Genomic DNA, 25,246 nt, shown 5'->3' with positions numbered 1-25,246 from the left:
TCTGGGTTCCTCCAGAGAGCTTGGGTCACTTCTCCAGCTCTGCCCTCTATGTGGACAGGCTCCTCTCCCCACTGCGGTCGCCAAGAATAGCATGGTCATCCCATGGTGATGGCATCTCCCAAATGCAGGGGTCTTCTGCTGTAACTGGGCTGCACTATCACCAATAGCCTCTTCTAGACTCTCTTCATAGTGCCAAGCCTCCATTTCTCGGCATGACCCTTTCAAACCTGGGCCTTCAACTGCAATAGCCTCTGCTGACTTCTCACAGGGCTGAGCCTCAGCTGCTGTCCATGACCCCTTCATGCCTGCAAAACCAGTACCGCCTGGGTGACTCTTACACATTGCCAAGTCCAGCTATCAGCGTGAGGTACAGCATTGGCTGCCTCTGAGCAGCTTCTGTGTGCCGACTCTCAGGAAACTTTGACAGTTTAATTCACGCATGTATATAATGATTTTGGTCATTTGTCCTCCCATTACCCTTTTCCATACATTTCCCCTCCCACTGAACCCCTTCTTTCCAATAATCCCTCTCCTACATGTTTTTAAAAAACAAACAAAAAATCAGCATGGAGATGTGGGGTGTTAACGGGAGCATGATCAACTTATCAGAGATGACATTAGAGACGAAAATGCAACCCCTGACAACCTCTCCTCAGGAAGGAGTGAGGCCTTGTGAGCCCCTCTGCCCCCCATGACTGCCAGCTGCAGCGTTGTGGCTTCGATAGCAAGCCCGAGCCCAAGAACATAACAATATGTCTTTGGTTTTGAAAAACCAGGTTTATCATAATTACCAGGCAGTAGAAATGAAAGTCAGGCCTGGTATGCCATGCTTTGGAAGACCTTGTCCTTCGGGAATCCCTCAGGTTCACTATGCCCATCAGAGAGGCCGAGCCAATGGACCACGTGTTTCCCTTCTTGGGGCCATGGCTGCTGGGGATTGTCCAGTGCCAGGAACTGACTGGATTGATTGTAAATGTGGATTTTCATTCTCTCATGATTAGATCCCGAGAAAGAGTCACTAAGGAATTGGTTCATAACAGTTTCTATAGCAACCAGACCTCAAAGATGCTCTGAGTCCTTTATAGATTTAAGATGGCACAGTGTTTCCTTGAGTGGCCGACTTCACCTCGCTGACAGTTGAGATTTGGTGGCACATTTTTGTCGTATGGCATCAGCTGTCAAGAGATTGCGTTTTTAATCCACTTATTTCTTTTCTTCTCCTTGCACGGATTTCCTTTGTCTCTCATTCCCCAGTCTGTCTCCACATCCCTAGAGCACATCATTTTTCTATTTTTAATCAATTTTATGATTCACCTTTTTTTGAAAGATTTATTTATTTTTGTGTGTATCAGTATTTTGCCTGCATGTATCTGAGTGTGCCGCGCGCGTGCGCGCGCATGTGTGTGTGTGTGTGTGTGTGTGTGTGTGTGTGTTCATACATGCACACACAGTGCCAGCAGAGGCCAGAAGACAAGGTCTCACTTAGAGCAGGTTGACCTTGAACTCCCAATCCCCCTGCCTCCACCTCCCAAATGCTAGGGTTAAGGCATATACTAGCATATTTGTATTTTTTTTCATTCTCTTTTCTGTCATCTTACTGTGCCCTCCTGCCCCATCTCTATTTATTTCAGTGGCTGTCAGTGCTCTCCCTGAACATGAGAAGGTTCATTTTGCCGGGCATAGTAGCAATCCACTATAAAGCCTATGGCTAAAAGGATAGGTAGGCAAATCAAAAATTCAAAGCCCAGCCTAAACTAGCAAGTCTCTTAACTCATTTTTTGTTTTTCTTATTTTTTTTTTGTTTGTTTTTTGAGACAGGGTTTCTCTGTGTAGCCCTGGCTGTCCTGGAAGTTGTTCTGTAGACCAGGCTGGCTTCAAACTCAGAGATCCGCCTGCCTCTGCCTCCCCAGTGCTGGGATCACCACCAGCAGCCAATTTTTGTTTATTTTAATTGCACATTCACTTAGCGTGATGCGCCTGTAATTCATTCCGTTATTACAGCCGTCAGTACTTCATCCTTTCTGTTGTCAAGTACCGTTTCAGCTACGGAGACCACCTGCTTCTTCATCTGCCAGCTAACAGATGCTTGGCTTGCTTCTGTGCATTCACTAATGTTGTGTAACAAGTTACAGGAAAACTTGGAAACACCAGACAACCAACATTTATTATCTGACGGAGTCTGTCAGCATACGCTCAAGTCAACCCCCACTGACAGTAGTAGAGTGTTCATTGGCTTCATTCTGAACACAGAAATGACCGGGACTTGGCAACTTTGAGACCAAGTTTACACTTCCATGGATCTGGCCTTGATAGATCCGTTTCATCATCTTGGTGTTTCCCCCCTCTTCTCCTTGTTTATCTAGATGGCTCTGGAAGATTCCGAACAGAAGTACAACCTTCTACATTCAGTGTTCACAGATCTAGAAGACCTGTCGCTCATTTTTGAAACTGACCACTTAATCCAGTCCCTCCAAGAGTTAAGTGGCCAGGTGGCAGCGTTACAGCAGCAGATAGTGGAGGACCTTCCACACATCCAGCAGGTGGCAGACGTAAGTGACCGCACAGTTGTGGGTTCCCGTGTCCTGTGTACTTTACCAGGAATCGCCCCCAAATCCTGTGGAAGCACACTAGGCAGATACGTTTTTAATGGATGCTATTTCTGAGGTTATAATTTACTTTGTACAACCACAGCAAGATGCATGACCCCATCCTTCCCCCAGAAGTGGCCTAGCTCCAACAGGAAGAAACCTGATAAATAATCCTGCTGTTCACACTCTGACCCAATCCCTGGGGTCAATTCTTGGTTGCTGAAGCTTTTGACAAAGTGGTAGCATGCCTCTGTGATTTTTGACAGAAATGACTTTAAGGTGCATTCTATAGTTTGGCGTAGCTTCTTATTAAACAGTAGGTGGAAAAAATAAATCTTAATGTAATCTGGCTTATCATAATTTAGATATTTGCCTATAGTTACTGCTGGTATTGATTCATAAAGACTTTTTTCAGTATTGGGTAACTCCAAACTGCTATAGTTTGAAAGCTTCAGTCTTCCTAACCCATTCATTTTTAAAATCTCCCTTGTCGATTGAATCATCTTATTTTTATGTTGCATCTGTCTCGAATTTTAAGCTCGATTTCCAGCTCTCAGTGAGTCAGTGCACGTCAACGTGTGGGTTTTCCTCGCGTATTTTAACTTCTTTTTCTAGCATTTCACTTTAAGATTCTTGGCCCACTTATGGACCTTGACACTGGGAGAATTAACCATTAGACAAGAGATCTAGTGTTTGAAGTAATCTGAGTAGGTCATGACATCACTCTGCAGCGTTCTGCTCGGCAAGAGCTCGTTAGGGGGTGAAAATCTTGGGGTTTTCCAGCCCCTGGTCAGTTACCTAAGGATGACTTTATCGTCTCTTTTTTAACTAAAGTGACGTGAATTACTAAATACCAGACCCACTCGTACTTGTGTATTTAAACCATTCCAAAGATAAATTTAAAGAGTTTGTAGATAACTGAGAATGTGTTTTAGAAGTCGATTTGGAAGCATGCCAATCTTTGGTCTCAGGAGTAAATGAAACTTGGCCCTGTGAATATCTTAACTTCACAGTGCTTTCTAGTGCAGTGTAGACTAACTTCTGTTTTGTTTTTTGAGACAGGGTAATAGTCCTGACAGTTCTGGAGCTCTCTTTGTAGATCACAGTGGCCTCGAACTCACAGAGATTCGTCTGCCTCTGTCTCCCAAGTGCCTGGCTAACTAATATTTTTTATTAAAAAGTCATGTAATCATCTGTTAGTTTTTAAGCAGTGTAAGTGGTTAAATATGAGAATAGAATTAATAACAGTATATTATGCATTACGGATTATTGCTGGGCAGCAATGTAGCATATAAGTGTGTGTCCTGTTGCTAACCTTCTAGGATGTGGTTGCCATCGAGTCCGAAGTAAAATCAATGGAAAAAAAGGTCGCGAAAATCAAAGCTATCCTGTTATCCAAAGAAATATTTGATTTTTCTCCTGAAGAACATCTCAAACATGGGGAGGTATTTCTCTCAATACCTACTGTCTGCCTAAAAATATGTAGTCATAGGGTATGACCTAGTGCTGAACTCATTAGAATCATAGCAGATAAAGCTGGGAACAGCTCTATATAAATATGAAAATACTTTTAAAATATTTTTGAAATTTTAGTTATTTTTTATTGTTTTCCTAAATGCATGTGTGTGTACCACAAGCCCAAAATGCCATCTGAGGCCAGAAGAGAGTATTGAATCCCCTAGGACTGGAGTTACAGCTGTGAGCCACCCTGTGGGTGCTGGAAATTGAGCCCGGTGGAAGAGCAGCCAGTTCCATGAAAATAGTTTAAATCGTATTTATCATGTTCCCTATGTAGCAGCAGCTTTCCTGCAGGTTACTTCGTTATTTAAGCTTTGCCCTCCCAAGACCCTGAGCCACCTACGAGAGTCTGTAGAGGGTTTCTGGCCCCAGCTGTAGTGTTTACTGGCTTTGAATGTTCCCTGGATTCTCTTTTTTCTCTGTGTGTTGGTGCTGAGACCATCAGCCAGTTATGGCTTGCTGAGTGCTAAGCACAGTATCTCAGCAAATGCACTGACCTTCCCACTCAGCCTTGTGAGCCACAGCAGACCCTTGGGGATCAGGCAGATCTGAGTTCTGATCTTACCCCTGCCTCTTGCTGTCTAAGTTTAACTGGGTCTTTTTCCTTCTGGGAAAGTGAGATTGGTGTACTTCCCTTTCAGGGTTAAACGAGGTCCTATATATGAGGTATATAATGAAATTTGGCTAGATACTTCTGTTCAATTCAGGGAGCATTTTTCCAGGACTCCTGCAGGAAGTCCTGGGTTAGGTACAGTTGCTTTGAAAGTAAGATTCAGCACCTGCCTAGTAACAGCATACAGGACGAAGTCACAATTCCATACAGAGAGGGGAAGGGAGGAAGTGAGGAAAATATTTTTAATTGAAATAGCACATTAAAGACCAACATGAAATTATAAATATTTTAACTTGCACTAAGTAAACTTGCATGTGCTTTTGTGGGTTTTTGTTTGTTTGTTTGTTTTTGTTTCTGTTTTCATTCATGTATGGGACTTCCTTTCGGCTGTCAAGGTCATACTTGAAAACATCCATGCCATGAAAAAAACTATTGCTGAGATAATGACCTACCAAATGGAGCTGAGGTTACCCCAGACAGCAAGCAAACCCCTGCCTGTGTTTCAGAGGACACATGAGCTTTTACAAGATGTGAAGCTGCTGGAAAATGTGGCGCAGGAGCAGAATGAGTTGTTGAAGGTGAGCGGTGTCTGACGAGAGCCAGCGCGAAAATGTCCCGTCAAAGTTGGTTTCATTCTTCTCATATTTTGGCTTCTATTGTGGTGATACAATGGCTTGAGGAGAAGAAAGTTTACTTGGCTAGCGTATCCTGGGTCAGAGTTCACTGAGGGAAGCTGGAGGCAGGGACTGAAACAGAAGCCATGGATGAGATGCTACTTACTGGCTTGTCTAGTCAATTTCCTTCTTTATACTGCATGGGACCATCTCCCCAGGGGTGGCACTGCCCACAAGGGGCTGGACCCTCCTCCCACATCAACAATCCATCAAGAAAATACTCTACAGACTTGCCTGCAGGCCGATCTGATGGAGGCATTTTCTCAGTTGTGATTCTTCTTCCCTAATGACCCCAGCCTGTGTTAAGCAGATAGAAAAACACAACTAACCAGTGTAGTTTTCAAGTTTAATTGAAAGCAGTTGTTCCCCCAAGAATTTATTTGATCTAAATAAAGAGTTTCTTCCACCCCCCATGGTTCCTTCCCTTACCCTGGTTGAGCGCATTGGCATTCTATGGTCTGTTTATTACTGCAGTTGTTAAAGACCTTTGTGAGTGGAACAGAGGGGACAAGAACTCAAACCCCATCAAGGCCCTTGCAGCCTCTGGAGACTGAGAACCTAAAGCAAGCATCACATATCAGTCTCCCTGTCCACCTCAGTCACTTCCTGTGAATTAGATCAGTATTCCCCAACACCTGACATAGTGTAGCCTGGGCCATTTGCCATCTCAGGGAGACGTGCATTGGAAGTCTTAAATGGAAGAGTTAACTAGCATCAAGGTTAGTTCCTATGCAATAAGACAAGAATTTTAGTTTTTGAACCTTCCGTTGTTTCTCCATCTTGAGGGTCTCTTCCTTCTCATGACATCTTCCTGTCACTCTCAGGAGGGCCTCCCTTGTAAATTTGTTACCCCACTACTCTCAAGTCAGAATGATTGTAGTTTATGTTCCTAGGGCAACAGCCACTCCCGCAGAACAGGAATTGTTAAAAGAATCTTGAACTCCACGGGCAATCTCCCCTTCTTGGCAGAGACGCCCTTCCTCTTGCTTTGGAAAGTGTTGTATCTTACTTCTTCTACAATTCCCTCTATATCCTGACCCTCTAAAACTGGGGGATCCTGTGCTCCCTGATTTGAAGACTAAGAGTCCTCGGATGTGACTACTGATCCACTGATGTTGTTTTCCTCCTAAGACCCAGAGAAGGTATCTTTTTAGAAATAGTTTGTAAGTGAAGAACAAAGGACCAAATCTGATGATTCGTTTTTAATCTCTTCTGTCTAACTGGGTTTCTGGTCAGGACCAGAGAATAACCCTAACTGTGCTTTCAAGAAGAAGAAAAGGGGATGATTCGGGATGGGGGGTGGGGTTGTATTTCCTTTTCCGTCAAGTTAGGCATCAAACTGCTTTGAAAATTTCCCATCTTACTGTGTACGTGGGAATCCCATGTGCTCCTCATATATAGAAAACAAGTAAGCCATTGGGAGTGAAAATATTTAGAATATGGTACATTTCTTTTCGTTCCCACTTCTGATAGGATAAGTCCCCTTATTGTGGAAAATAAGACAGATGACTTTGGTGGAGACTAACGGGTTGTCCCCCATTGCTGTGAGCGTGGGAACAGGTGTGTGCAGCGAATATAGTTACTCATTTCCAGCCTGCAGCTAAAACTGTGGTTAAATATTGTTTTTAAATACCAAGAAGGATTATGCGTTAGCCAGAAACTGTGTCATTTCAAAAGACATTTTGCTTCCTATGAAGCCCACCAGAGCGATATCTAGACTCACTTTTGAAGTCTGATTTTGTTTTTTAATCTCACCATACTGTTCCCTAAACACTAGAGTCCCTGGCAGGTTCTGGTTAGCTTTGCCACATTCTGCAAACGCCTGCTGCTCTGGAAGCTTCAGACTATACTCATGAAGTGCACAGCACTGACTCTAGAGGGCAGCAGGGAGGATGTCACACTGGGCAAATACACCAGAGTGTCAAAGAATGTGCTCTGTGCCTTCAGGATCAGGCCTGTCACCATTGTTTGTGGAGAGCGCCACGTGCCTTTCATATTAGCGTGGTAAATATATGGGGTCAGCAAGACGGCTCGGTAGGTAAAGAAGCTTGCCTTGCGAGCCTGGTGACCTGAGTTTGATCCCTAGGTCCCACAGAAAGGTATAAGGTGCATGTGTGTGCATGTGCATGCGTGTACACAATTCTGAAACTTTATTAAATGGTGTACGTGACATACCAGTAATTTCATAAGACTTAGAAACTTTGTTAGCAGGCTATAAAATGCTTCCCGGAATAAGCCCCCTTGACTAGAAGTAGGAGCATAAGAAGCTAAGAGTGTTTAATTAGACCTGTACCCCAAGCCCTGCTGAGGCGCCCTGAGTCTAGTAGAGCAGGTAAATTGGGCTCCAGCGTGGCAAACTTTGCTGTCTAGCTTTTAAATATAAATATGGGTATTATTTGGAATATAACAATATTTTGAAGTTGTGTTTATTTAGAATACAAATGTAAAGTACAGGGATATTCAGGGACCTGTAAGATGGCTCAGTAGGTGAAGGCCCTTGCATGCCAGGCCTGGCAACCGACGTCTGATCCATGAATACACATAGTGGAAGGAGGGAACTGCCTCCAGCACGCTGTCCTCGGGCCTCCACCAGGACAATCCCCACTCCTCTGCATACACACAATACATACAACACAAAGATTCTGTTTCCTGTTGGAATCTGTGGGTAGAGTCTCTGCACTATATTGGAACTTGTGACGGGTTGGATGGTAACAGATACAGCTTGTTTGTTCCTTAGATGGTAACAATGACTCTTCTTTGGGGCCATGGGTGTTATTTTATAGGTTGTCATAAAACAGACGGCTGAATGTGATGGCGAAATAGAAAATCTGAAACAGATGTTAAATAATTATTCAGCTGAGTTCTCCCCGGAACATGTGTCACGAGAGCAAGTTGCTGACCTGCCTTCATTACAGGTAGGTCTGGTTCACTCATCTGTCCGTTCATCCGGAGACTCTGGCTTTAGCCGTGGGGTCTAGAATCTTTGGTCGTACGACGGTGGTATGCCTGACATCTGTCTTACAACGGGAGCTATTTTCTTTCCATTCTTATTTCAGGAAATGGTGGTTCTGTGGTGTCATCCATATGCCTTTATGACCCCTAAACTTTAGATCTAGTCCTAGAAACTAAGCAGGCCACCACTTCTAAACCCTGGGGTGGGGCTTCTAAGGTGCCCACACTCTCAGCCGGGTGCATCTTGGTTTGCATTTTCTCTGTGTCCAAGGAGCTGAGGAGGTTTGGATCCCCTGGCCTAGTGTATTGGAGTAGGAGTCGGGCTGGCTGGACTACAGGGGTAATGAAACTCTGGCCATGGTTATAATGAGGGATCTTAGATAGCAGGCTGTAGTTTTAGTGCTATAAAGCTCTCTGGGTAGGGCCTTTCCGGTCTTTGGTTTTATATTGGCATATCAGGATTGAAACAGTGCGATAGAGTCCAAGGGCAAGAGCTGTTTTTCCTGCCATCCAATGGGCATGTGCAGGCAGTTAATGTGGTTCTCAAGACAAGGCTTTGTCGTCCGCCAACTGGGAGACCGAGGGCAACTTGTTTAAAAGTTAAGAGGCTCCAAGTGACACAGCCCATTACTGCTGAATCAGTAATCCAGGCTGAGAGTGAGTGACTCAGTAGGATGGGGGTACCTGTACCATCCACCTGTACTTTGTGTACTGTGGTACTATGCCTGTAGCGTACCGCCTGCACTACAGGACCGTTTGCCAGTCGGGTAAGGGGCTAGAGATTTAAACACATAAAGAGACACATACAGAGACACGAGTCATCCTTGAAACAAGAATGCCCCCTTTGTTGTGCTCAGGGCAACTTATATAGGACTCTGGCCATGCCCCAGCTCTCAGGTCTTTTAGCTGCAGACCCATCAGAAACCACTCCCCTGCCATCAGGGTTTCATGCTCAGAGCAGCTGCAAACACAGGAAAACAAGTTGTTTCATTCAGAGCAGCTACAAGCATAGGAAAAAACAAGTTGTTTACAGGAAATTCAGGGTCTGGGTATCCACAGTCCCCAACAGGTACCATGTTTCTTCAAACACCTCAGAACTCAGTACTTCAAAGAGCTTTTGTTGTGTAAATAAAAATAAAGGAAATCACACATAGGACAAGTCTTTGGGGCACATCACACAACACAGGCACATGGCCTACGTGAGCCCTGGTGGACCGAGGAGACAGGGAGAGCACCTGGCTGGCAACATTAGGACAGAAGGGACAAATAGAACTGACCCAAGAAAAAGTAGAGGTCTTTCTTAGCGCTTCCAGATGATTTGCTGTAACTGTGATACTCATGAGATGGACCAACTACAGTGATTTTCTCAAGAGCGTAAAGCTGATCTATCTTTTGGGGGTGATGGTGGCAGACAGGGTCTCACTGTTGTAGAACAGGATGGCCTCCAATTCACAAAGATCTGCCTGCCTTCTTGAGTGCTGGGATGAAACACATGAACTACATGGTTTCATGGGTGTTTTGTTGTTGTTTTTTTTTTGGGGGGGGGGGTTCGAGACAGGTTTTCTCTGTAGCTTTGGAGCCTGTCCTGGTGGAACTAGCTCTTATATACAAGGTTGGCCTAGAACTCACAGGGATACACCTGCCTCTACCTTGAGTGCTAGGATTAAAGGCGAGCGCCACCACTGCCCAGCTATTATTGTTGTTTTTTTTTTAACACTACACTGTAACTCAACAAACAGGAAGTAGGGCTAACTGTGAGTGGGATCTGAGGCCTTGTCAGGGTGGTCTTCATTTTCTTACTTTGGTCCCTCCCCTCTGTGCTCTGTGACTGTGCTGTGTCTCCTAACCACAGGTGATATTATCATGCCGCACTGGGTCGTTTAAAGAACACTGCCTTAGTCACGTGTCACTTCCAAAGTCCCTGTTTCCACAGTCAGTGTGTATCATCTGCTTCTTGAGAGAACTCGACTCCCATTGAAGCACATACGCTTATCAGCTCTTATTTCATGTAAAAGTAATGTTCTGTGAGGAAAAGCTCACAGCATACACATTCCCTAGTACTTTTCAGTCATTGTACCTGGGACACAGCACAATGGCTTACACATACCTCCCATTTTGTCACCCTAATGTTAAAGGTGTGCTTTCAGGTGTGCAATGTGGGGACTGACCACGGGGCATCGCCTATGCTAGGCAAGCACTACTACTACTACGGGCCCCCAACATGTATGTCTTCATCAAGGACGTTTTAAAATGAGATTGGCAAGCTTTTCCTACCCTAATTGGTGCCACCTACCTCAATTCATAAAAGATGCCACCATTCCTTTTGTGCCCTCAGTATAAGTGCCAACACGGTGAAAATGGTCAGTAACATTTAAGCAACATGATGATTTTAACGTCGGGAGCTGTGGTTCTCAGCTTTGGACACCACTAGTAGCTCCCAGGGGGCTATGGATACCGCTGTGCAGATGGTGGCTTGGTGCCTGTCTGTGCCTACATAAACCAGGTCGCTGTTTCCCTGAGTTTATTCTAAGGGCTGTGGTATTGCTTTTGCGGGGGGCATCTTCAGCTGATATGTGACATTCATTAAAAGTGGAACGTGAACCATAGTTAGCTCAGAGTTAACTCTGCCAGGAGGGAACTTTCCCTGCAGGTAGAAGAAGGGCATTAGTTCAGCCATGCATGCCAGAGCCCATGAGTCATAGGAAAGCATGGGTTTGGCTCTGTCACTCACTAGCTGCAACATGACAGAAATTGCCTTCTTGCTCTAGACTTCAGAACTCTCTCTTATGTGTAGTGATATGTTATTGTGTGTGTGTGTGTGTGTGTGTGTGTGTGTGTGTGTGTGTGTGCGTGCATATGCATCCGCGCGTGTAAAATTTGATGATTTGGGGGATAGCGAGGTAACTTGGTTGGTGACTGTGCTTGTGAGCCTGGTTTCAATCCCCAGATCCCACATGAAAACAAAACAAAACAACAAAGACCAATGTTGTAGCATGTGCTTGTAATAGAAGCCTGAAAAGGCAGAGGCAGGGAGATTCCTGGACCCTGTTGGCCAGTCAATCTAACTTACTTGTTGGGTTCTAGCCAGTAAGACTCTGTTTCAAAAAATAGGATTGATAGACTGGGTGTGGTGGCTCACAGCTTTAATCCCAGCATGCCAAAGGGAGGAAGACAGATCTCTGAGTTTGAGACTTGCCTGGTCTACATAGTGAGTTAGCCAGTTACATAGTAAGATCCTGGGGGTTGTCTGTTTTTGTTCTTGTTTGTTGTTTGTTTGTTTTTAAGGATGAATGATTCTGAGGTTGACTTGGCACATAGGTGCACATGTATCCATGGACATACATCCATACACAATTTAATGATTTAATGAATATTGAAAGCAGAGTTTAGGGGAGATGTCTTAGAAGTGTGTGTGTGTGTGTGTGTGTGTGTGTGTGTGTGTGTGTGTGTGTGTGAGAGAGAGAGAGAGAGAGAGAGAGAGAGAGAGAGAGAGAGAGATGGAATTAATGATAACACACATGCTAAGCAAGCAAGCGCTCTGCCACTGGAGCTACACCCCAGGCAGGGAGAAATTATGAATGACTGCAAGGTTTCTGAAAAGGAGCTCAGGCGAAGGGTGCTGGAGGGTCAGAATAGCCATCACCCACAATTCCTACTAAATCCAGGATTCTATAATTCCATAATCCTGATAGGCAGACAGTGGGCTTTTCTGTATCTAGGGAAACTTACTTGTACATATTAATAATGGTTCGTGAAGTAATGTTATATAGCTTGGAATCATCTGTCCATCCATCATTCCCAGAGTAAATGTCACTGCAAATAAGTTACCATCTTTTAATTGATTAATTTTTTTTGGATGCTTAGAATGTAGACAAAGTAAACAAATGAGTAGTATCAAAGACTCTTCAAAGATAATGAAAAATTAGGTGTCTAATTTTATTTTGTCTTGGGGCTTTTCAAATGCTAGTCTTAAGACTCTCCTGTATCTGCAATACTCTGTGTGCAAAGTGGGATGTATGTGTTCATCAAAGTGCTGGCTTGTGGGTTTTGGCCTGGGGATTCTGGTTCTGTGAGTCCTGTGGTTAGCTACTATGGCACAGGCTCCCTGCCCTGGCTACACATCAGTCACCTGTGGGCCTTGTTACAAGCTCTGCAGCCCCCAGAGCCTCTCCTGCTTTGCCAGGCCTGTGAGGAGTTAAGGAACCCTACGGGTTAAACATCCTACACAGGTGCTTCCGCCGTGCCAGCCAGGGAGAAGAACCATACTGTACCAGGAAGTAGCTGCTGGGTTTACAAAGCCCAAGTAGCCTCAGACCCCGGCAGTAAGTATCCTTTGTCCTAAAGGACACTGGCTCCTGGGAGCATCCAGAAGTCTCCAGTTTCCCTCAAATGATGCCCACAACTCTTTCTGTACAGGGAGAGGTGGAAGGGTTGGAGGAGCAGATTCTGAATCTCAACCAGAAGAAGACAGACCTGCTGGTGGGCTTGAAGGCGGCTGTACTGAACCTTCACGAGCACCTGAAGCCAGAGCAGCAAGAAGGAGGAGAGGGAGATGAGCTGCCCACAGAAGAGGGCGGGGTCACCGAGCAGGGTGTTTCCGGCAGGAAGGTAGGTGTGGCTTTTGCTTAGGGCTGGTCTCACATTCCAGGGGAGAGTGAATGGGTAACTTTCCACTGGAGCCACCTGCGGCATCGCCGCCCACAGTAAAGGAATTTTTTAAGTGAAAATACTCCACTCGAGGTCGTTTACTAGTGAGCTCGGATCCTCAGGGCATGTCTGCCCTGGACCCTACCCAACATTCTTACATCTGAGCTCACCTGAAGATAACGCTTATGAAATTCCACACACCTGTGGGAGGGCATCACTTCTGAAGCATCTGCCTCAGACTAGTCGCCCCATGGCAGACTCAAACGTGGTTCAGCATGGGAGACCATTCTGAGTCTGCATCCAGGAACTACACTCCAGTTGTTTGGGGGTGGGGCCGTGGGGATCATGCAAATGAAAGGGATTCCACAGGCAAGATGTTTGGCTGGGAGAACCGAAAGGCACAAGGCCCAGGGACTTTGGGCGTGGGTGGACATTTGGGACAATGCATAAAGATTTAGATACTTAAAAATGCAAGCAGGCCAGGATGCGATGCTAGTCTGCAGCCTGCCTACAGGCGCTCTTGTGCTGTGCCTTTTAGCTGACCAGAACAAGCTCCATGTCCTTCCTGCCCGTGGTCAAGGAGGAGGCAGAAGAAAGCTCCGTGAAGAGTGAAGTAAGGAAAACCCTTTTTTTCCTGTTTTTTTAAAAAAGGATTTATTTTATTAATTTTTATATTATCTGCCAGGGTTTGTGGGGTGTGTGTGTCTTCAGAGACCAGGGGTGCCTGATCCCCTGGAATTGTGTGTGTGTGTGTGAGTGTGTATGTGTGTATACATACCCATGACATGAATAAAGGTGCCTTCAGAGGCCAGGGGATCCCCTGAAACTGGAGTTACAGACCCAAGAATAGGTGCTGGGAATCAAATCAGTCCCTGCAAGAACACTACATACTATTAACTGCCGAGCCATCTCTCTAGCGTCCGGGGAAACAGTCTTCTTGTTAAAACTGGCAAGGACCACATCTCTAAGTGAATGTCAAAGAAGACAACTGAAAACCTAAGACTTTTAAAGTTAATGTTGATTTCTTCAAATTGAGACCGAAGTACTTATTCGATTATTAATATTGCTTGGTTCATCTAAACCCGCTTTGCCATGGGAGAATGGAATAAGTCTAGCTCAGAGGTGCTTGTTTGTTTAAAAGAGTCCTCATTTATGTTCACACTGCTGAATGCTCCTCTGGAACTTGGCGAGAATGAGATCTGGTGTGGTTTTTAGCAGATAGTTGTTTTGCATTGTCTGAGATTTGTTTTTGTTTTAGAGTGGTATTGTCAAGAATATGAGCTGTGTTTGCAGCTAATATAGTTGATCCTTACTGCTTCGTTGTGAGTGATTGAAAAAGACTTAACCTTGGCACCAGTTTCCATTTCAAAACTCAAAACCCAGTGTTGCTCCTCCTACGCTCAAAGAAGAAGCTAGCAGTAGTTTATAGGACTTAGGTATGACCACAAGACAGTCCTTGCTCATTTCGTAGATGATTTCATGGCTCCATTGTCACACGGGGCAGACCTTTTGTCCTGCCGAGTGTCACTAGTATCTGGTGTAATGAGTTGGTGGGAAGGACAACAGTTTACTTTGTACTCTAACCACCAGACAGCTTCAACTTCACGGTCTAATTATATCCTTTTGTGGTGGAGAAACTGCAAGCCTGGAAGAAGACCCAGGGCCCAAGCGAAGAAGACACATATGTGTTTTCATTTCGGGTGTTTAAAAGCTTCGGAGCTGATACACGCAGAGAATTTGTCTTTGACAACATCGAAAATTACATGTTCATCCAATTGCAGGAGAGCTCCTGACAAGAAAAATAAAATGACCCCATTTAAGCTTACAGTTACAAAAACAGATCAAATTTTGATTAATCCCCTTTGTGGGACGTGAGCTTATTACTCTTTAATAAAGAAAACTGTGGATTGTGTTAGGCTCAATAGAAGCATCCACATTTGGAGACATGATTTAGTTCAGGAATTATATGGAGCACAGGGTAGGAGGAGAACAGGGCCCGTGGCAAAGTTGCCCAGTAGGTGGAGTCTTGTTTGAAGGAGCTGAGTAGCGCTCTGGTGATGAAAAGGAAATATTTCCCTTTGCTGACCGATTGGCCACTGTCTTAGGATGGACATGGGAGGGCAGAGCCACCGTCTGCATCCTGGGCTCTTCCGTGGAAGCATAGCAAGGACCTGGAGGAGGATGGGGCATCCTCAACCTCCGCCACCATTGTGCAGGTAACTGGGGGAGTCACCCTGGGGGTTGTCATAGCTCTTTAATGCCTGAGCTCTCTCCCCAAGATCCTCTTTATTCACCTGGCCCTCAGCATCTCCAAGTCTTCATTCACAGAGGCCCGTACGAAGACTAAAAATAAGAGATAGCAAATCAGAGGATTTGTTTGAAAAAATGGTTAGATCAGGAAAAGCTTCTGTTATGTTTTTTTTGACAAAATTATACATGCTTAGGATACAGAGCATGATGCTTTGAAATATGGCTGGATTGTGAAATGGCTAAATCAAATTCATTTATATATGCATTACCTTACATATTTATCGTGAGTTTATTGAAATACAATGATTTTAAAGAGTGAATACTGTTGCCTTTCTTGCCTAGTTTTTTGTTGTTTGTTTGTTTTTTTTTTTTTTTGAGACAGGGTCCTATACACACATGGTTGACATAATCTCACACAGGTATATACACATAAATATAATAATATAATAAGGCAAATAAGCCCTCTTAAAAACACTACAGCCAAAAGACTTTCAAAGATGCATTCACAGTGAACTAACCGATGTACCCGGCTTCCCTAGCAAGCAGGCAAACTGTAAGTGAGCAGCCGAGGAAGAGGGGATTCCTGGCAGCAGGAGCTGATTTTGTTTTCTCCACAGGAGGCAGATGGGAGAATTAGCACCTGTGACTCTTCCATGGCGCATATTATTGCACCAGACTCGGGAAGCACTGAGCCAGGCCCAGAACCTTCCCCGAGGCTCAGCGAAACTGCAAAGGTAAGACCTTGCCTGTCACCTGCAAGCTGGCTGCTCAGGTACCCAGATCGGCACCCACGGTTGCCCACTTGTTGTCTGACTTCTGCAATGCTTTGTGTGTTGAGCCCCCTGCGAAGGCCAGCGTCCTCACGTCTGCTGTCCTATCCCATTGCGATTTTACCGTCTTTTATTTACATTTCCCACTTGCTCATCGATTGTCAGCCTGAGGTAGTTGTTGAGTTAATGACTAAGTGTTTAATCTGTGCGCACAACACATAGAGGCGGTGAAAATGGAGACTAATGCGTATTGATCAAGGGATTGTTGAGAAAAGGCATTTATGCTCTTTGTTGCTTAACCATGAGATTCTAAGAGGCAAGTTAATACCTACCTTGTGTTTACAAAGGGGGATCAGATTCAGAGGGTAAACTACAGGAACTACAGAAGCGAGTAAGGAGTTGCCCCAGAACATTCCCTTCCAACTTCCTAATTTGAAACCCACCGCAGTTCTCAAGAAAGGTCCCCGCAGGCCACTGTTTCTAGGCTGGACCTGCTGGTTGAGTTGAGTGGACCTGAAGCTCCAAGGATCTTACTACATAGCTCCAGTTCTTTATGTCTCCTGATTTAGAGTCTTGAGTGTTTAACTGGATGGCTGTCAACTGTGAATTAAATGCTTCTGTTTTCTTCTTAACACAGCTTTTGTGGGGTCATTGGTTGGGTTGGTTGGTTGGTTGGTTGGTTGGTTGGTTGGTTGGTTGATTTCTTGGTTGGTTGCTTGCTTGCTTCTTGGTTGGTTGGTTGATTGGCTAGTTGATTGGTTGGTTGGATTCTTGGTTTGTCAGTTGGATGGTTGGTTGGTTTCTTGGTTGGTCAGTTTCCTGGTATTTGGTTTCTTGTTTGATGATTTCTTGGTTGGTTTCTTGGTTTCTTGGTTGGTTGGTTGGAGGTCAGTCGGTTGTTTGGTGAGTTGGTTGGATTCTTGGTTGGTTGATTGGTTGGTTTCTTGGTTGGTTGCATAGTTTTTGGTTTTTTGGTTTTTTATTGTTTTTTAGATCAGCTCACTGTATTTCAGACTGACCTTGGATATGCTGTATTTCTGACTTAAGGTCCCCAGTGCTAGAGTTGCAGGCTTATACCCCCATACCCAGATCATGATAGTTTCTTGGAAAAGAGAAAAATCTGTTAAATGTCACCTCTGGCCACTGCCGAAACAGCTCTTTGGTGATTCCTAAGCTCTTCTTTTTCCTGCCTGGAACCATTTCCATCTTGTTTGCATCCCCTCCTCAGGAGAGGGTCGCCATAGAGATGGCAGCCCATGTCATTGGTCATGTATCAGCCTCAATCTCTTATTTTAGAAGTTAAGAGCTTTGACCAGGTGAAAATTACAGTATTCTTAAGAAAATTTTGAGTCATTTCTTATCCATGTTTCATGAAAATAACTATTTGATACAGAAATATATGACTCTAAGTCTTGTGTTAGATCTTTGTGTATGCTGTTAGGCATTGTAGTAAAGGCCGTTACTGCAGTTACGAGATGTGTGGAAGATGTGCAGGCATTTTTGGACTTGCACATATTAATATTTGAAATATTAAGGATATGTTTAAAGAAGATTTTGCCATGAAATGCAGCCATAGTCAGAAAATTAAACTTGAGATTGAAGTGAAGTCCTTTCCTGTAGGTCAAAACTTTTGAGCTTCCACTCAAGACTCTTTTATGCCTGAGGTTTTACTCAACCTAGGTGCACAGGTGTATAGAATAGGTAAAACATCGGTTATTTACCGATATTAACTCGCAAATGTATTTTAAAACAGTTCTTTGAAGGTGAAGGAGATGGCTCAGTGGGTAAGAGCTCCTGCTGAGGAAGCACAGGTTTCTGAGTTTGAGTCCCCAACACCAACACAAAAAGCCAGATGTGGCTATACACGCTTATAACACTGGCTCTGGGGCTAGAAACAAGAGGATAGCTGGGACTGCTATCTTCAGCTTAGCTCCTACTCCAGTGAGAGACCCTGCCTTAAGGGAATGAGGTGGAGAGTGATAAAACGGGACACACAACGCTCCTCCTCTGGCCTCTACATATACATGTATGTGCGCATGCACACTAAAATTTTTTTATATTTATTTATTATGTATACAATATTCTGTCTGTGTGTATGCCTGCAGGCCAGAAGAGAGCACCAGACCCCATTACAGATGGTAGTGAGCCACCATGTGGTTGTTGGGAATTGAACTCAGGACCTTTGGAAGAGCAGGCAATGCTCTTAACCTCTGAGCCATCTCTCCAGCCGCACACTAAAATTTAAAAAAAGAAAAATCCCCACAATTTTTTTGGTATACATATGGTTTTACCATTAATAAAATATGAAAGCAAATTTTCATGCTAGTGAGATTTACATACTTGATTATTGTTACATAAACAATGCATCTTGAGCTGGACTGTGCAGGATGCAGCGCATCTTCACACTTTCTAGAGTTTATATTTTATTTCATCATAGTCGATGCTGAGGGCTGGTATGTAGCTCGTTTGGTGGGATACTTGTTTAGTGTATAAAGCCCTGACTTTGATTCCATCACTTCATAAAACCTTCATGTTGGCATACACTGTAATTTCAGCACTTGGGAGGCAAAGGCAGGAGGATCAGGTGTTCAAGGTCATTCTCAGCTACAAAGTAAGTTTAAGGCCAACCTGAGTTACAGGAGACTGTTTTGAAAAAAAAAAATAGAGTCTAAAGAGATGGCATAGTTGGTAAAAGTGCTTACTTGTGCAAGCATGAGGACCTGAGTTCAAATCCTCATCAACCATATTTTTCTTTTTAAGGCATGGCTTACATACCTAAACCCCAACATTGGGAGTTAGGAATAGGCAGAATCAGCCAGCATAGCCAAAATGGCAAGTTTCGATCGGGAGACCCTGTCTCAAGGCAATAAGCCAGAGAGTAGTAGAGAAGATGCCTAGCATCTTGTACTCTCCTGTGTGCATATGCGTGGGCTAGCACACCTGCACACATATGCAGGTACAACACACACACACACACACACATTAGAAGATAAGAATGGCATTGGAATTTTGATTCCTGGTTTCCATGGGGGCATTTATCATAAGTGATTTGGATTTTGTCAAAAACCTTTTCCGAATCTATGAAGATGATTATGAGGTTTCTATTTTTTTTAAATCTGTTCGTGTGGTTTGTTATGTTTCTTGATTTATGTATTTGAGCCATCTCTGCGTCTCTGAAATGAAGCAAACTTGCTCACAGTAACTGATAGTTCTGATGTGTTCTTGAATTTAATTTGCAAGTTTTCTGTACCCTTGTTCATTACGGAAATTTGTCTGGAATTTTCTTTTGGTTGTTGCTGTTATTTCTGTCTGTTTTAGTACCCGGGTCATACTAGCTTCATAAGAAGATCTTGGTGGCATTCCTTGTGTTTCTGGTTTTGGGTTCATTTGCTAAGCATTGATATTAGTTCTTCTTTAAAGGTCTGATAGAAAGCACCAAAGTCATCTGCCCAGGAGTCTTCAATTGGGAGACTTTTGTTTTTACTGCTTTCGTCTCATGTCCTGTTATATATCTGTTCAAATTTCTATCTCATGTTGGTTTAAATTTGATAGATTATATCCATCAAGAAATTTGTTTATTTATTTTAGATTTTCCAATCCAGTGGACTATAAATTTTTAAAGGTATTTTCTAATGATTTTCTGAATTTCATTGGTATCTTTTGTAATCTCGGTTTCTCTCGCTCTGATTTGGCTAAGATTTTTGTCAGTTTTGTTTAAAACTTTTCAAAGAGCCAACCTTTTGATGCTGGAGAGATGGTATAGCACTGTCCTTCCAGAGAACCTAAGTTCAGTTCCCAGCACCCGTGTTGGACAGCTCACAACCACCTGTAACTTGAGCTCCAGTGAGATCTAACACTTGTGATCTCTTTGGGTACTGGCATACAAATGTACATGCCCACACAGAGACTTGCACACATATACACAGGTATAGCATTAATTCTTCATATTGCTCTTGCTTATTTCCATTTCATTAATTTCTGGACTGGTCTTACATTTCTTTGGGGAGAGGGCAGTTAAAGGTAGCCTGAGATAAGTTGATTAGCCCTGGACCTCGGCATTCCAATTTCTAATCAAATGGTCTTTGCAAACACAGCTTCTCTCCAGGAGTTCTGGTTCACAAACCATTATGTTGGTATAAGAGCAGAAAACTTGGTATAGTAACAATAAGGAATTTATACCATTCAGTGGCATTGAGTCTGTGCCAAGGCGTTTGGGGGGCATTTGTTGGTGTTGCGTATGGTGACGTCATGTACACTGTAATGTGCATGTTGTGTGTTCCAGAATCAAGGCTTCAGTGAGATCACCTGATGTGAGCTGGACATATGTATTCTAAGTTGCATATTTGGAAACCAGAGGACAGTCTTTGAGAGTTGGGTCCTGCCTTCCACCTTGTTTGGGTTTTGTTTTGTTGGTTTAAAGCCAGGGGAGCCATGCTTTATTGATGGGTAGAGAAGTGTTCTAGGTGGCAGGAATGGTGCGGCTTCAGCCTTGTTGAATCTAGTCTCTCTTAGCCATTAGCTTCCTGACAGCCTTACTGACTTGCCTCCACCTCTCCCTAGGAGTGAGCGCTGGGAATACAGATTCATGCTGCTGCACCAGCTTTTTAGGTGGGGCTTAGGGGTCATTCAGGTCATCAGGCTTTTAAGGCGATCATTTGTACCCACGGAGCCATCTCCCTAGCCTCATTTAATGTTTGATTTTTTTATTGTTGTTGTTTTATGTTTGATTTTTTTTGGTAGTTCTGTGTTCAGAAACCTTTTATGTTGCCGGATTTTTCATACCATATACATTCGTTTGTGGGACTTCACTGAGGATCACAACCTGTACATTATGGTCACTTTAGATCAGTGACGTACCAGAGCAGATGTCTAACTTGGATGCTGTAGAGTTTGTGAAACCGTGGGGAGAGACAGATTTGTACATTGCAAAGTGCAATGAAATCAGCGATTGCATTATGGTTCTACTTAGGTGTTGGCTCCGGCAGTTTAAATAGACTCAAAGCAAAGCTTGTGTTTCCTCATCTGTACTTGGGAACAGAGGATTTGTGGTGTGAGATAAGGATCTGGTTTTGGCATCATGTCCATTGATTAGAAATAATACCAATAAAAGACAGGAATCATTCATTATCAGAGAGCCTACAGAATTCTTATCTGGTAGCAAACACTTGTGGCAACATTTTTTGGCACCAAAATGCAATATATGAAACATTCACTGAAATAATTTCTTTCTCCGGGGTTTAGGACTAGCAAATGAGCCAGGGTTGCTGTTTCAAATAATTACTGAGGACTCCTTAATATATTTTCTGCTGCCCGTAATAGGTTTCTGCTCCAACTCAGTAAAGCCATGATTGAAAGAGTATAGCAACGGGTCGATTTGAGCAAAGCAACTCTCAGGGCTGGAGAAGCTGCTCCCACAAACAAAAGCAGGGAGATTATATAGGTTATAGGCCAGGAGATGATGACGTGTCTGTCTGCCACAAGCTGGGTATGGTCAAAAACTTAAATGCTGGGGCGGGGCAGGGGGTACGACTGTGACTTGGGTGGCTGGCAACTTCAGGGGTGGAAGCTGCAACAGCCTCCAAGAATGCGTAACTGGGCTTTTTGGCACCTTTTCTTTGTTCGGAGACTCTGGGTGGTTGGGGCTTTGAGAAGGAGACTGGAATGGAATTTTCTGGATAATGCAGGGGCCAGAGCCCTGTGACCTTGTGCTAGTGACCCACCTGCCCTTCTCAGATATACTTCGGTGGGATGGGAGGCTATGAACTGATTGCCGTCCCTCTGCTCAGGGTTCAGATCTTAAAGTGCGACCTTAGGGGATGCTTCTACATGAGAATCCCGAGGCCACTTCCAGCTCTTCTGAGGTTGCCTGTAATTGTTTTTTTTTTCCTTCTGCCCCCCCCCTTTGGACTCTGTTCAGGTTTAAATAAAGGCCACCCACCTTGCTCACTTCCTCAGTAAGTAAGGTAGTCGGAAACAGAACAGCTTATACTGCAGCTTAAAGTTTCGGCCTGCCAGAGGTGGTCAAATAAAATTTTGAGTTAATTAAGAGGAGGATAGTTTTTACAGGTTCACCCGTTGGTATTAACAGACGATGCCAGCAAAAAAGGAGATCTCATTGTCTTTGCCACTAAGGTATAGTCATACCCCAAAACCTGGAAATAGCGAATCAGTTATTTATGTAACTGATCAGTTATATAAGCAGGCTAGAAACTGATGTCTGACAGTCATTCCCACAGATTTTTACCTTAACAAAGACCACTGAAGCCCGGAGCAGGGATGGGCCTGGTGTAGGAGGCTCAGGGAAAATACTGGGAGAAAAAGAAGGCATCCTTCAGAAGGTAATCATTGAAGGAAGCTATAAATATAGGTAGACGGAGGCAGAGAAAATCTGTTGGTTTTATTTGTTGTGTTGTTGTTGTTTGGGGGATTTAGGGGTGCTGGGGATCAAACATGGGGCCTCTCACATGCCAGGCAAATCCTACCACTGAGGATGCCCCCAAACCTAAGAAATAGCATTTTACTAGAAAAGAACAAACCCATGTAAAGTTAGCAGTGAGTCAGGAAAATTATGACCCCTCCAAGGTTACACTTTGGAGGAAGGAAGTTATGTTTGTGAGCAGCTCCTGTTGAAATTCTGTCATTTGTCCCAAATTATGCTTTATTAGATAGATGCTAACAAGTTGGCACACAATCTTCAGTGGGAAATGTTGCGATTGGTTTTAATTCTAGTTAGCACAGAATGTATGGAGACAGAGTGCTTTTTACAGATCAGAATGCAAATCTGTATTCCTGAAGGGATTTCTCTAGAAGGGCCAATGTCCTTGAGCATTCTGGGAGAGGGTAGGAAGAGGGTAGGTCCCGCAGTGTCAGGCAAGTCTGCCATGCTAAAATCATCCTTACCTCCACACTGAAACTAACAAATACATCTGGGAGAAAGTTTGCTCTGTATTGGTAAGAAATCCAGTTGTTTCAATACACAAGAGGATATATCACGCTTGTATTCAAACTTCACATGAACGCGGTCCGTTCTTTGCGAGTCTAGGAAAGCAAAAACCATTTTAGGGATTTCTCTCTGGGGGGAGGGAGAAAATGTACGTTACTCCACCAAGTTCAATACCGGACCCAAGCTGATTTGAATAGAGAGAAGTTTAGATGGCTAAAGAAAAACAAAAACCGACTCTTGCTGCTTGGGAGGATGTCACAGTTGTGTGGCAGGTTGCAGTATTTTATTAGCCCTGCTGCCATGTTTGTTTTTGTTGTGGTGGTTGGGTTATTGTTTTTGCTTCTGGGGTCTTTTGATTGTTTGTTTATTTCTATTTGCACGGGGTCCACAGCAGTGTGAGCCTTGCTTCATCATCAGGTGTCATACAACTTTAAGCCCTGGTCAGTTCCCTGAGGTGTTTGGGACACACACCCTCACACACACTCTCTCATCTGCCTCCCGGGGATTGCCACTCTCCACCTCTGTGCCCGGGAATACTGTACCTGTGTACATGCAGACTGGCTGCCTGGAAACCTGGCCCGGCAGGTCACGTGGCAGTTGCTATGAGTGTGGAGGTGCATTTTTCTTTTCTTTCTTCCTCCTCCTTGTCCTTATTTTGTTCCGTTTAATGGGAGGGAAAAGGATTGCAGGTTCCCAGGTCTTTCCAAGCCCCAGAGTAAAAGCCTTGGATTCCTGGCTTCTCACTGCTGGATTACCTTTGGCTTCATTTTAGGGTGCCACACCTCCCATTGAGGCTTCACCTCTGGACTTTCCTCACGAGCAAGGTGCGTTTGAAGCCACCGTGGAGAGAAGTAGGCCTCAGCCGGCAGAAGTCCTCCATGTCTGCAAGACCCAAGTGGCCGAGCTGGAGCTGTGGCTGCAACAAGCCAACGTGGCGTTTGAGCCGGAAACATTAGACCCAGACATGCAGCAGGTGGTGGAGCAGGAGCTGGCTGGGTGCCAGGTAAGCCGGTCAGGCAGGAGGTTAGGGTTTGCCTAGTCACCCATCTCCTGCCAAGATGGGGCAGATTGCTCTTAAAGTGACAGTATGTGTCTCCCATGCCTCTGAACCTCACATTTATTTTGGCCTCAGCTCGTAGTTTTCACCGTTGAGTCTTTGAAATTCTTAATGTAGTCAGTCCCTTTGAGGGGACAGACGTGAGTAACAGCCCGGAATCCAGAATCCAAAACCAGCCCCGCCGTAGTAACTGTGAGCGTGGACCAGTTTGCTTTTCCACCTTATTTTTCCCCTCCAGCAGAGTAGGTTAGGACACAGAATTCTTCTGAGGATTGGATGAGATGAGCTCACGGTGTCTGGTATTAAACCGTGCTCGACATTTGCTGTCGTTTTTATCTACATCGCAAGGGTTGCGTATGACTAATTAGCTCATCAGAACGAAAGTGAACGTCATAATGTGCAAGATTTTCAAAGACCCGCCTAAGAGAGCTTTGCGGACGGGCGTGTCAGCCCCATGTGCTCCTGGCTGGGGAGGAGTGAGAACATCAACTTCCTTGTCTGAAGTCACCCTGAGGATAGCTCGCCAACTCAGTCCAAAGGCTGGGCTCTCTGTCTCTCCAGGGAGGGGCTGGGATGACGACACCTCAGCAGTGTGGCTGCTGTCACAACAACAGAGCTTTGCTGGCTGCTTACGGTGGCCTCTCGCCAGGCTGTGTCCAGCAGACCAGCCTCCGCCTCCTACCAGGGATGGAGACATCTCCCTCCTGTCTCAGTGTCCCTCAGGCACTGGCCCTGCCACCAGAAGCTCCTCCTACAAGAACCTGTCCTGGGGTTGGGGTAGCCCAGCCACCTCCCTTTCATCAACCTGGAACTACTTGCAAGGGGGGGGAGGTGACGGGGCTGGGGATAATTCTGTTAGTCAGCTGTAATAGTTGGTCTACCCAGACACTGGCTTTCTGGTTGACCTCCCTGGTGATGAAGTTAAGCACAGCAACAGATCAGAGCTGCACTAAGTTGTACCTCAAGTGTCCCCAAGCTCCATAAGGATTGCTATCAACCAGATAGACCTCATGCCCATGGCTTGGTCACCACCAGAATGCCCATCCTCTTGCTATTTTGCACCCATTTTGAAGAGTGGAGGACACTGCAAAGACATGCCCACCAGGTGGCAGTAGCACCCAATAAGGTTGCTGTGGGCAGACATGGGGGAATGTGACTCTACCATCAAGTTCTTCATAGACACTAAAGGTGGAGGTGGGGAGAGTGGATTTCCAGATTCCTTAGGCATCTGTCT

The 25,246-nt window shown here is 44.5% G+C and overlaps 1 protein-coding gene across 9 annotated transcripts in view; it reads left to right on the top strand.

Moving 5' to 3' along the window:
• Syne2 (spectrin repeat containing nuclear envelope protein 2) overlaps window positions 1-25,246 on the top strand; it is a 297,565-nt gene that overhangs the window by 180,985 nt on the left and 91,334 nt on the right. For all 9 annotated transcript variants that reach the window (XM_075947894.1, XM_075947893.1, XM_075947890.1 and 6 more), the window contains 9 exons: window positions 2,364-2,549; window positions 3,911-4,033; window positions 5,115-5,297; window positions 8,177-8,308; window positions 12,762-12,953; window positions 13,531-13,605; window positions 15,098-15,208; window positions 15,860-15,976; window positions 23,728-23,958. In XM_075947894.1, coding sequence (XP_075804009.1) covers window positions 2,364-2,549; window positions 3,911-4,033; window positions 5,115-5,297; window positions 8,177-8,308; window positions 12,762-12,953; window positions 13,531-13,605; window positions 15,098-15,208; window positions 15,860-15,976; window positions 23,728-23,958 — 1,350 coding nt within the window. The remainder of the gene's footprint in view (window positions 1-2,363; window positions 2,550-3,910; window positions 4,034-5,114; window positions 5,298-8,176; window positions 8,309-12,761; window positions 12,954-13,530; window positions 13,606-15,097; window positions 15,209-15,859; window positions 15,977-23,727; window positions 23,959-25,246) is intronic.

Source organism: Microtus pennsylvanicus, chromosome 14 (assembly GCF_037038515.1).
Source record: "Microtus pennsylvanicus isolate mMicPen1 chromosome 14, mMicPen1.hap1, whole genome shotgun sequence".
Classification (NCBI taxonomy): Eukaryota; Metazoa; Chordata; class Mammalia; order Rodentia; family Cricetidae; genus Microtus; species Microtus pennsylvanicus.
Note: the sequence above shows the minus strand (reverse complement) of the source record. Positions and strands in the feature narration are given on the sequence as shown.